The sequence below is a fragment of the Haliotis rufescens genome, unplaced genomic scaffold, assembly GCF_023055435.1.
Source record: "Haliotis rufescens isolate VD_foot unplaced genomic scaffold, xgHalRufe1.0.p SCAF_11, whole genome shotgun sequence".
In the NCBI taxonomy this organism is placed as follows: domain Eukaryota; kingdom Metazoa; phylum Mollusca; class Gastropoda; order Lepetellida; family Haliotidae; genus Haliotis; species Haliotis rufescens.
In genome coordinates this window covers 33,522,607-33,535,559 of record NW_025963791.1, presented here as the reverse complement: position 1 = coordinate 33,535,559, position 12,953 = coordinate 33,522,607, and the positions used below count along the sequence as shown (strand labels likewise).

Below are 12,953 nucleotides of genomic sequence, written 5' to 3'. Positions count from 1 at the left end.
TTTTCATGGTTTTCACGCAGCTCTAAGATTAGGATTTCTGTTTAATGGTCAGTAAGGTGAGGTGAGGTGAGGTGAATTTGGGTTTAACGTCGTGTCCAAGATTATTGCACTTATATAGCGACGTGCATGTACGTGTGTGTGTGGCTGCTTGTACAAGTCCGGACTGATGCCGATTTATAGTGCTAGCTCACTGAGATACCAAGCCGCAGTTAACATGATTACCCCACTCAGACACAATATACTGACTCTGAGCCGACCAGTCCTTGTTTTAGCCCCTTAATGTCGAGCGCCAGACAGGGTAACAACATGGTCAGTAAGGGATAAAACAAGGTATGTAATATATATGCTAAACTTTTGATAAGGTTAATCACATAATCTTTCTATTTAAATATACAATTGATATATTATGAGGATAATGTTTTTGTAGCATGTAAAGGTAAAAAATATTCCTGGGATAAGTAGAATATTACATTACTCATTTATTGGCAATTGTTCATCCCCTTTTTTATGGTGGAGTCAGTTTTCTACATCAGAAGGGCATATTGATAAGCAAACCATCCTCATGATAAATGTGTATTCCTGGGAAATCTATACAAGACTGGATTTTGGAAGGGGTCAAATAACATGATTTGGAGAAGAGCTTTTCTTGTAAGATGTAGGTTATCTACAGCCATGAGCAACACTGTCAATGACCTAAAACATGTCTTTGTCAGTGCATGATAATCATATGGAGTACATACTGTACTCACAGAAGATGAGTTTATTATAGCTGTACTTAGCAGTAATTCTTGTTATGTGAACTGACACTTTTTCTGCCATTAGTTTAATGTAATTGTAGATCTGGGCGACTGGTTATTGTCATCTGATGCTCCATCTGATGCTCTCTCGTTACTTTGATACAAAATTATCAAACACATGGATATAATTTATTGTGGCCTTATGTAGTACTACATGCCAACATGTTGCTAAGCTCTAGACAGCAATGTCTCAAGTGACACGTCCTATAGTATCAGTTATTAATCACTAAATTGGACCGGTCAAGCCAAATAGGAAATTGTTTGGAAGTACGTTAGATTTATTATATATCTTAGGAGTTATCTCCCTTGATCAGTTATAGAGGAGGAGGTGTGACTGTAAATCTTTGTTGAGTGATGATGCTTTCAGAAGCTGGATATCGTGTGTCTGAAATTTGATCCGATTGAATGGCTTACTGGTACATCCAGATGAAACCAAACAGTTAGACTCCATTATGGCTCTGGGGCTTAGATGGGCTACTTAGCTGCAGAATTTGATATTTATTCTATCCCTCACATTCACTCAGCTGAATGATGGTTCTGATATGATGTGTTTTATTCAAACTATTGGCCATGCAATGAGCATGTTGAGGTACCAATTTTAGAAGACTGCATATCTGTTTTGATTAGAGAATGTTTTTTGATTTCTGGTATGAAAAAGCATTGATTATTGTGATCTTTAAAATGTTGTTGCCTGTCAACAATTATACACATGTCCTGTAGAGCATGATTTTATAGTTATTGTTATCTCGTAATTATATAACAGGTACAGATAAAATGAATTGTTCAAGCAGGTTTTATCTCACAGTGCATGTATGTGGACACTATTCAAAGACCTGTGACCTGGGTTAGAATAGATCTCCAGCAACCCATGCTTGCCAAAAAAGGGGACTAATGGGATCGGGTGGTCAGGCTCGCTGACATGGTTGATGCATGTCATCGTATCCCAATTGTATGGATCGATGCTCGTGATGGCAATCACTGGAATGTCTGGTCCAGACTCGATTATTTATAGACCGCTGTCATATAGCTGGAATATTGCTGAGTGCGGCGATAAAAAACAAATAAACAAACAAACACTATTCAAAAACATGATTTTTATTGTTTTATGTTTTCAGAAAGCACATCATGTTGGTCATGCCAAGAACACACTTCATTTAAAGAGAGGTACGTATATTGTTACCATGGTGACTGGTGAAGGGAAAAAAGATCTCTTTGAAAAACAAGATGATTCTGGGTGAGTGAGTGAGTTTTGGCTTACGCCGCTTTTAGCAATATTCCAGCAATATCACGGCGGGGGACACGAGAAATGGGCTTCACACATTGTACCCATATCGGGAATCGAACCCGGGTCTTCGGCGTGATGAGCAAATGCTTTAACCACTTGGCTACCTGACCGCCCGTTGATGATTCTGGGTCAGATTCAGTATCTGGGACCCCATGCTTGTCAACTGATTATTCAGGGTCCACATTGGTTTGAATACACTCTCCAACCCTCATCTTGACAGGGAGGCACAGGTGGCCCATTCCTCTAAGGTGCCGCAATTTGCTGTGCAGTGTTGCTTCCCTTGGGCACATCAGAAACCTGTGATCGTGGGTTCGGATCCTGGTTCACCCCAAATATGTTTCTAGGTTTGTCAGCACCATGCCCTTGCTTGTGGGTTTCACCAAAGTGATAAACATTGGAGACCTGCTTCACTTTAGGCTTTCGTCTCACATTAAGCTTACACACCGTGATATAACTGGAATACTGTTCAAAGTGGCGTTAAACTAAATTCACCCCAAACCCTCATCGACAAACATCCCCACCCTCATCTACAAACACCCCCACCCTCATCTACAGACAACCCCACCCTCGTCTACAGACAATCCCACCCTCATCTACAAACACCCCCACCCTCATCTACAAACACCCCCACCCTCATCTACAGACACCCCACCCTCATCTACAAACACCCCCACCCTCATCTACAAACACCCCCACCCTCATCTACAAACATCCCCACCCTCATCTACAAACACCCCCACCCTCATCTACTAACACCCCCACCCTCATCTACAAACACCCCCACCCTCATCTACAAAACACCCCCACCCTCATCTACAAAACACCCCCTCCCTCATCTACAAAACACCCCTGGCCTCATCTACAGGCAACCCCACCCTCATCTACAGACAACCCCACCCTCATCTACAGACAACCCCACCCTCATCTACAAACACCCCCACCCTCATCTACAAACACCCCCACCCTCATCTACAGACAACCCCACCCTCATCTACAGACAACCCCACCCTCATCTACAGGCAACCCCACCTTCATCTACAGACACCCAAACCCTCATCTACTAACACTCCCACCCTCATCTACAGACACCCCACCCTCATCTACAGACAACCCCGCCCTCATCTACAAACAGCCCTAACCTCATCTACAGGCAATCCCACCCTCATCTACAGACAACCCAACCCTCATCTACAAACACCCCCACCCTCATCTACTAACACCCTAACCCTCATCTACAGACACCCCTCCCTCATCTACAAACATCCCCACCCTCATCTACAGGGTACCCCACCCTCATCTACAGACATCCCCACCCTAATCTACAAACAAGTCCACCCTCATCTACAGACAACCCAACCCTCATCGACAAACATCCCCACCCTCATCTACAAACACCCCCACCCTCATCTACAAACACCCCCACCCTTACTTACAAACACCCTCACCCTCATCTACAAACACCCCCACCCTCATCTACAAACATCCCCACCCTTATCTACTAACACCCCCACCCTCATCTACAAACATCCCCACCCTCATCTACAGACAACCCCACCCTCATCTACAGGCAACCCCACCCTCATCTACAGACACCCCACCCTCATCTACAAACAACCCCACCCTCATCTACAAACACCCCTAACCTCATCTACAGGCAACCCCACCCTCATCTGCAGACAACCCCACCCTCATCTACAAACACCCCCACCCTCATCTACAAACACCCCCACCCTTATCTACAGACAACCCCACCCTCATCTACAGACAACCCCACCCTCATCTACAGGCAACCCAACCCTCATCAACAGACACCCCACCCTCATCTACAAACAGCCCTAACCTCATCTACAGGCAACCCCACCCTCATCTACAGACAACCCCACCCTCATCTGACCGCCTCCGTGGTCTTGTGGTAGAGCGTCCGCCCGGAGAGCGGAAGGTCCGGGGTTCGATCCCGGGCCGCGTCATACAAAAAGACTTTAAAAGATTGTACTTGTTGTTACCCTGTCTGGCGCTCAGCATTAAAGGGCTAAAACAAGGACTGGTCGGCTCGGAGTCAGTATACTGTGTCTGAGTGGGGTATTCATGTTAAACTGCGGCATTGTATCTCAGTGAGCTAGCACTATAAATCGGCATCAGTCCGGACTAGAACAAGCAGCCACACACACACATACACGTGCATGCACGTCGCTATATAAGTGCAATAATCTTGGACGCGACGTTAAACCCAATTTCACCTCACCTCACCCACCCTCATCTACAAACACCCCCACCCTCATCTACAGACAACCCCACCCTCATCTACAGGAAACTCCGCCCTCATCAACAGACACCCCACCCTCATCTACAGACAACCCCACCCTCATCTACAGACAACCCCACTCTCATCTACAGACACCCCACCCTCATCTACAGACACCCCCACCCTCATCTACAAACACCCCACCCTCATCTACAAACACCCCCACCCTCATCTACTAACACACCCACCCTCATCTACAGACAACCCCACCCTCATCTACAGACACCCCACCCTCATCTACAGACACCCCACCCTCATCTACAGACACCCCACCCTCATCTACAGACACCACCACCCTCACACCCACCCTCATCTACTAAAACACCCACCCTCATCTACAGACAATCCCACCCTCATCTACAGACAACCCGACCCTCATCTACAGACAACCCCACCCTCATCTACAAACACCCCCACCCTCATCTACAGACAACCCCACCCTCATCTACAGACACCCAAACCCTCATCTACTAACACTCCCACCCTCATCTACAGACACCCCACCCTCATCTACAGACAACCCCACCCTCATCTACAGACAACCCCACCCTCATCTACAAACACCCCCACCCTCATCTGCAGACACCCCCACCCTCATCTACAGACAACCCCACCCTCATCTACAGACAACCCCACCCTCATCTACAGACACCCCCACCCTCATCTACAAACATCCCCACCCTCATCTACAAACACCCCCACCCTCATCTACTAACACACCCATCCTCATCTACAGACAACCCCACCCTCATCTACAGACACCCCACCCTCATCTACAGACACCCGCACCCTCATCTACAAACACCCCCACCCTAATCTACAAACACCCCCACCCTCATCTACTAACACACCCACCCTCATCTACAGACAACCCCACACTCATCTACAGACACCCCACCCTCATCTACAGACACCCCACCCTCATCTACAAACACCCCCACCCTCATCTACAAACACCCCCACCCTCATCTACAGACAACCCCACCCTCATATACAGACACCCCACCCTCATCTACAGACTCCCCACCCTCATCTACAGACACCCCACCCTCATCTACAAACGCCCCCAACCATTCTAGCACTCCCAACTTTCATCTCCAACCCATTGCGCTATAATGGATAAGGTCATACTGACCATTTTCTAGACGACCCATTCTGTTGCTGCTTGTAGTCTAATATTTAGGATATACGAACTTCTCTTATTTTTTTCTCATCAACTTCCAAATTGCTTTGTACGACCCTGCATTGAACCCATGCATAACTGATTATCCAATAAGAGTATTTTCTTTTCCAAACCAATATTTTCTCATTTTAGGAGTGAATTGCCAATATATTTGAATGTTTTTGTATATGTTTCTTCAAATACTCATCAGAAGCTAATCCTTAGACGATCATGATGACCCAGACTGAATACACTGTTCATGTATGGGAATTTTGTTGCTTGATGGGGTTAGAGAAAAGGGTCAGAGAAAAGGTCACAGGTGCAGACTGATGCTGTTCCAATACAAAACATTTCTAACCAAGTTGATTTTTTTAAATTAAGTGTAATAATAACATGTTATTTAATACCACACTGCAGGAAGAATATTAACCATGAGATGCGCAGACCACAAGTCGCTTATTTCTTATATGAGATATGCACATTCTGTATAGCCTCTTTGAGGATGATGATGAAATGTACAAGCTTTAAAAATAATTACCCATATTTTAATAATGATGACTCCCTAAATTGAAGCCGACCTAGGCAATGTTGGAGAGGTCCATTTTATGCATAAGTGGTTATCTCCAGCCTATTCTCACAATCCTCACGTCGATTACCTGTACCTTTTCTCCCTATAACAATTGTCATATCTCTCGGAGACTCCTGCTTTTGGATGCAATAGTTCGGCTATTATGTTTATCTCCATCTTTGGGGAACAACTTGCTAGACACTCCCCTCTAAAAAATGACATTGTCCTATATACAACGCCATCATGTTGCAAGCGCATGTTTGAATCTCCAGAAATGACGTCATGATAGAACAATGTTTTATTGTTTAATAAACCAGACTTCATCAACATTAATTATAAGCGTAATAATTTTGACAATAAGTTCTGTTTGAAATATTACCTGAATCATGTATATATGTTCTCGTATTAAAGACTGTATGACGAACAAGGGAGGGAACTATTGTTTAGCTATGCATGGAATCAACTATGACAAATTTGACACAATATATTAATGTCAAATTGAGCATCACCTCTTTGTGTGATTATGTGTTTTTAGTGTGTGAGAACATAATACGCACCTAACTGAATGTCAAGTCCACCAATGATGACATCCAAATTTGGGCAAGAGGTTCGAATTTGAATTTCAATATGGCCGCCTTGTCAGCCATGTTAAAACACTATTTTATAATATGGCTATTTGTGTTCAAAATGCCATGAAATCTGGTGTATGTGTAGTTAGTAGCGTGGCTCGACACATATTTTGGTTATTTTGGGGTGCTATTTTAAATTGTGACCTTGATTTACCTTTGTGTCTTTACCATGCTTGTAAAATCTGTCAAAATGCTTATTTGGTTCTATAAACATCTCTTGAAATTGCCAGACTGAAGTGTCTGTTGTTGGTGACATTTTATGCTGTTGACTACTAATCCAGGTGGGAGCTAGTCATGTGGCATATTTTTTTATGAAAATACGGTGAATGGATCCATAAATGAACAAACAGAAAAATAATTTTAAATGAATTTCATGGCCCAAATGCATTTAAGAAGTTTTGACCAATCAGAATTGAATATTTTCCAAATATGTTGTAGCATGTATTTTTCATGGTCCTCCTGTTATTGGATAGATTCACTGCTGTTTTCTTTGTGAGTTGTGACAGTTTGACCATGTTGTGTGTGTGTGTGTCCCCAGTGTCAGGCTGCAACTGTCCAGAGGGCCAGGTGTGTGTGGAGGGCTCCGCTACCGGGAAGCCACTCTGTGTCAACAGACACTTCCTGAAACAAGGGTGAGTTCTCTACTGTTACAGCAAACATCACCTCAACTGGGAAGGGGATTACACAGATCACACTAGCAGCTTCATGCGGGGGGATTTCAGGTTCTTTGGACATATTTAGATTTCCAGCATTGGTTTTTTTAAAGAATGTTGTTTCTTTTATAAGGATTAGACCACATCAAATATATCATTTGTTTGTCAGTATCACTGATTCTGTTTAATCTGAGTGTCTGTTTGCTAGGCCACACTATTTTTTTTATTTCTTTACAGATTTTCTTTTACAGGAAAATACCTGTCGGTAGGTGAAAAAATAGAAGGAAAAATGCAATTCAGCTTTTCTCATCCACTACAAGTAGGCTGGTATAAGAGTATTTTTTTTTTCATTTCTACATAAAAATATTGAGATTAGGTTCTTGTTTTGAATCTTTTTCTCTGTGAAATATGCTATCAACTTACAGATGAGATAAACAATGGGGCAAATTTTAGATTTGGCAGATTCATGGATCCGTAAAGCAAATAAAAAAAGAAAAGATTTGCCTACACCACATATCACAAATTGTTGATTCATTATTGATGTAGCCATACATAGCATTAAAACATTTGGCAACCCTGTCTGCAATTTGCTGTGTCTCATCCCAGCTGTGCCAAGGTCTGTGGTCCTTGGTTTGAATTCCAGATTTGATAGGATTATGATCCTTGTCAGTCAGCCTTACATCTTTCCTGATGGGTTTCATGTGGGTGGTAAATATCTGAGACATTTCTACATGAAAATCTTGTTTGAATTTAAAAAGTATTAAAAGTATAAAAATTATTGAGATAAGGTTCTTGTTTTGAATCTTTTTTTCTGTGCAAATATGCTATCAACTTACAGATGAGATAAACAATGGAGCAAATTTTAGATTTGGCAGATTCATGGATCCGTAAAGCAAATAAAAAAAAAAGAAATGATTGGCCTACACCACATATCACAAATTGTTGAATCATTATTGATGTAGCAATGATGAGGGATCACTTGGTAGAAGGCATCTTTCTGCTGGGTTATATGTGAGTGAGTGAGTGAGTATGGTTTTATGCCGCTTTTAGCAATATTCCAGCAATATCATGGCGGGGACACCAGAAATGGGCTTCACACATTGTACCCATGTCAGGAATCGAACCCGGGTCTTCGGCGTGAAGAGCGAACGCTTTAACCACCAGGCTACCCGACCGCCCCGTTTAAATCAGACCCAAAATTAACTGTAGGTTTTAGCATATATTCATACTGTTTATGAACCTTGCCATTTTGGTTGCTATATCTCTCTTGGTTGCCCCGATGTGGGAAACCTAGACCTGTGAAACACTTGGCTTTCCCCCCACATTACGCTGGCCAACACATGCAACTTGTTGTGAACAGTGTGGAATCTGCTCACTCATGTGGAGATGTTTCCTTCCTGTAGAGAGAAGCTGTTCAGGGACTTCCAGAGGCATCACCCAGACATCAAGTCTGATGGACAGCAGGAGCGACACCATCAGGTGCAGCCTCACATCGAGCGTCCTCATGACGTCCACATCAGTGTCCATGCCAAACAACATGAAGCTGAACACCCTAGCAACAAGCAGCACTCCCTCAGCAGGCATCAAGACATGCAGCATCCTAGTATCAAGCAGCATGAGGTTAAGCACGTCAGCAACAAACATCACAATGAGGTGAATGATAAGGTATGGATATCTGTGTGTTTTATGTTCTGTCTTTAGCATGGCAATATAACGATGTCCTTGCCTTGTTGAATATTATTTGGATGTTTTATGTTGCATGTATATTTTATGATGTATTTATATTATATGTTGTATATTTAATGGATGATAACATGCTCACGTTGTTCTGGTCAGAATTTCAATATGGCCACATCAGTTGTCATAATGATAACAAGGTTCATATTAGCCTGAAAGGCTTTGAATATGACAAAAAGTCCCAAATTTGAAATTGCCTTTTAAAGACCCCAAATGAATCTGCCTTGAAAAAGCTTTGGAGTTGAATCTGCCTTGAAAAGGCCTTGAATTTGAATCTGCCTTGAAAAGGCTCCAGTTTGAATCTGCCTTGAAAAGTCCCTAATTTGAATCTGCCTTGAATTTGAATCTGATTTGAAAAGGCGTTGGATTTGTATCTGATTTGAAAAGTCCCTAATTTGAATCTGCCTTGAAAAGGCCTTGAGTTTGAATCTGATTCTGATTTGGAAAGCGCTAATTTGAATCTGCCTTGAAAACACCCTAATTTGAATCTGCCTTGAAAAGGTCTTAGTGTGTGATGAACTGACTTGTAAAGGCCATGAATTTGAATCTGCCTTGAAAAGGCCTTAGTATGTGATGAAATGCCTAGAAAAGGCCTTGAATTTGAATCTCCCTTAGAAAGCCCTCACTTTTCATGAAATGTCTTGAAAAGGCCTTGCGTTTGGCAACCATAAAAATAACTGTGCTGTGTTAGTGATAAAGTAATTAAATTAAGTTACTTTTTTCTCTAATATTGTTTCATGATATCTTAATAATGAAAGGATATGGAAACACTGGTGTGTCAAATATTTTAATAGTGTAAAAGTGGATCACGACTGACTGTAAACATAGGGGGATGTCTGGAGCTTTGGAGCTGACCACTGGGCGTCTGGGTCAGGCATTGGTTTACAGTCCACCGCCATCTAACGTAATGGCAACAACACCAGACACTGTTATTCAATCACACAGTATGTATAGACATTTTGATTGATTGTTGCAGAGTCATCGTATTCTGGAAGCTCATCAGAGGACTGGGAGTATGAACCACCATGCTCACCACAAGAAAGTCCAAGGTACTGTCTCCTTTAAAGACGTCACCTTTTCGTAGAGACCTGTGAAGATCTGGGTTGGGTTAGAATTTGTCTTCAGCAATCCATGCTTGTGTCATAAGAGACAACTATCTGACCGGGTGGTCAGGCTCGCTGACTTAGTTCATGTGTGTCATCATCTTGATCATAACCCATTTGCGTTGACGATGCTCATGATGTCAAAATCACTGGATTGTATGGTCCAGACTTGATTATTTTGAGCCTGCAGTTATATAGCTGGAATAGTGCCGAGTGCTGTGTTTAGCAATAAACAAACCAACAATACCTTTTTGAGACAACAAACAAACAGTATAGCTGCTATTAAAAGGGGAGAACAAATTCAGACAAGCTCATTATGGTCAATTTGTCAAACATCACTTTGTGAACTCAACTGTCTGTTATTATATATGTGTGAATCTAATGGCTAGTAATTATGCTAATTATGCAGAAAAAAAATGTCTCTTCACACAATGCACCAATTATGTCATCTGTGTTAGCCTGGCAGCTGAAACTTTGGTGCATAATATGTAGCCATACACAGCATTAAAACATTTGGCGACCCTGTCTGCAATTTGCTGTGTCTCATCCCAGCTGTGCCAAGGTCTGTGGTCTTGGGTTTGAATTCCAGATTTGATAGGATTATGATCCTTGTCAATCAGCCTCACACCTTACCTGATGGGTTTCATGTATCTGAGACATGGATCACTTTAGGCTTTCCCTGTTGGGATTCTCTTTTGGAATAGGTCCTCAGCAAGCTGTGCTGGTCGTAAAAGGCAAGTGAATTGATCGGGTGGTCAGGCTTGGTGACTTGGTTGATTGCTGTCGTCATACACTAATGGCGTGGATCATTGCTCACAATATCTATCACTGGATTGACTGGTCCAGACTCGATTATTTACAGACTGCCGTCATACACAATCAAATCAAATCAAATCGTCCAACCTTCAGGGTTACTAAGTTACAAATAAAAACAACTTTCAGAAACTGTGGACATAACACACCTTAGTGGTGTAAAGCAAAATAATAATGCATTTGTCAGAAGAAGTCACTAATAATTCAAACTTACTATTGATTACTGAATGGATTTGAAACAATGAAAACTTGAATTGTTTTGGTGTTGTTTAACTTCTTTGAGCAGTATATAACACTTCCTCGCTCGAAGTGGCAAAGATCTATTACCTGAGTTACTTTAGGCATCCTTCCCACTGAAAACTAACACACTATGATATAAATGAAAGTGTGTTCAAAGCGACAGTAAACTCACTAATTTATCTGACCCGTGAAGATTCCAGGGTAAAATAGGTCTTCAGCAACCCATGCTTGCAGTAAAAGGTGACTATGCTTGTCATAAAAGGCGACTAACGGGATCCGATGGTTAGGCTCGCTGACTTGGTTGATGCATGTCATCTATCCCAATTGCGTGGATTGATGCTCATGATATCAATCACTGGATTGTCTGGTCCAGACTTGATTATTTACTGACCGCCGGCATATAGCTGGAATATTGCTGAGTGCGGCATTAAACAACAAACCAACCAACCAACCACTAATTTATCTGTCCCCTGCTGCTGCTCTTGTGATAATGTTGAATATTGCAGACTGCAGCACAAAGCAAGAGACAAATCCTTGACATAAACAACTATTCAGTATGAAGCAGTCTTGTACTCTCAATTGACAGTCTGTGAAGATTTGATGTGTCTCTGCTGCAGACTCCTGCCTAAATGTTTATAAATCTCATTAACAGTGTCTGAGGAACAGAATTGCTTTTGTGTTTATTGAATTGATTTCGGTTAACCTTCCTCAGATTCAAATGGCCTGATAATGTTGATCTGATAGGATTGGGTAGTCTTGAGCTAACCCCGATAGGGATTCTGGGTTAATATAGGTCCCTGGCAACCTATGCTGGTTTAAGAGGTGACTAAATGGATTGGGTGTTCAGGCTGTGACTGGGTTGGTTTTGTGTCATCTTACCCCAATGGTGTGGATTGTTGCTCACAATGTCATTCACTGGATTGTCTGGTCCAGGATTGGTTATTTACAGGCTGCAGTAATGAAGCTAGAATATTGAGTGTGGCATTAAACTAACAAGACAAGCAAATTAGCAAACTCAGGGCCCTGAAATGAAGGAAATCCTAGCCTTGTCTGACCGTTGTTGCACTATAATGAAGGAAATCCTAGCCTTGTCTGACCGTTGTTGCACTGCAATGAAGTAAATCCTAGCCTTGTCTGACCGTTGTTGCACTGTTATGAAGTAAATCCTAGCCTTGTCTGACCATTGTTGCACTGCAATGAAGAAAATTCTATCCCTTGTCTGACCGTTGTTGCACTGTTATGAAGTAAATCCTAGCCTTGTCTGACCGTTGTTGCACTGCAATGAAGGAAATCCTAGCCTTGTCTGACCATTGTTGCATTGCAATGAAGGAAATCCTAGCCTTGTCTGACCGTTGTTGCACTTTAATGAAGGAAATCCTAGCCTTGTCTGACCATTGTTGCAGTGTGCACCAAGGATGACTTCAGTGAAATGCGTCAGCGCCTCACAGGATGGTTCCGCCTGCTTCATGCTGAGGAGAAGGAGCATCATCATAATCACCATGGCAACCATCACAAGAAACACCACCATCTCTCTGTCAAGAAGGAGCTCAGAGATCACCATGGTTGGTAGTTAGTGCTCATTGCTGAATGTTTACCATGGTTACCAGTATTTTAGTGTCTAATACGTCATAAAACTGTCAAAATTATGTGAAAAGTCCATAAGG

General features: G+C 42.4%; 1 protein-coding gene across 2 annotated transcripts in view; it reads left to right on the top strand.

The window, feature by feature from the left end:
• The window catches only part of LOC124151215 (histidine-rich glycoprotein-like), a 70,795-nt gene that overhangs the window by 51,129 nt on the left and 6,713 nt on the right, over positions 1-12,953 (top strand). Inside the window, exons 2-6 of one of the 2 annotated variants that reach the window (XM_046523572.2) lie at positions 1,913-1,961; positions 7,282-7,375; positions 8,800-9,049; positions 10,110-10,182; positions 12,693-12,851. In XM_046523572.2, the coding sequence (XP_046379528.1) occupies positions 1,913-1,961; positions 7,282-7,375; positions 8,800-9,049; positions 10,110-10,182; positions 12,693-12,851 (625 nt within the window). Of the gene's footprint in view, positions 1-1,912; positions 1,962-7,281; positions 7,376-8,799; positions 9,062-10,109; positions 10,183-12,692; positions 12,852-12,953 lie in introns of both variants that reach the window. The other variant, XM_046523571.2, reaches the window with a different exon arrangement.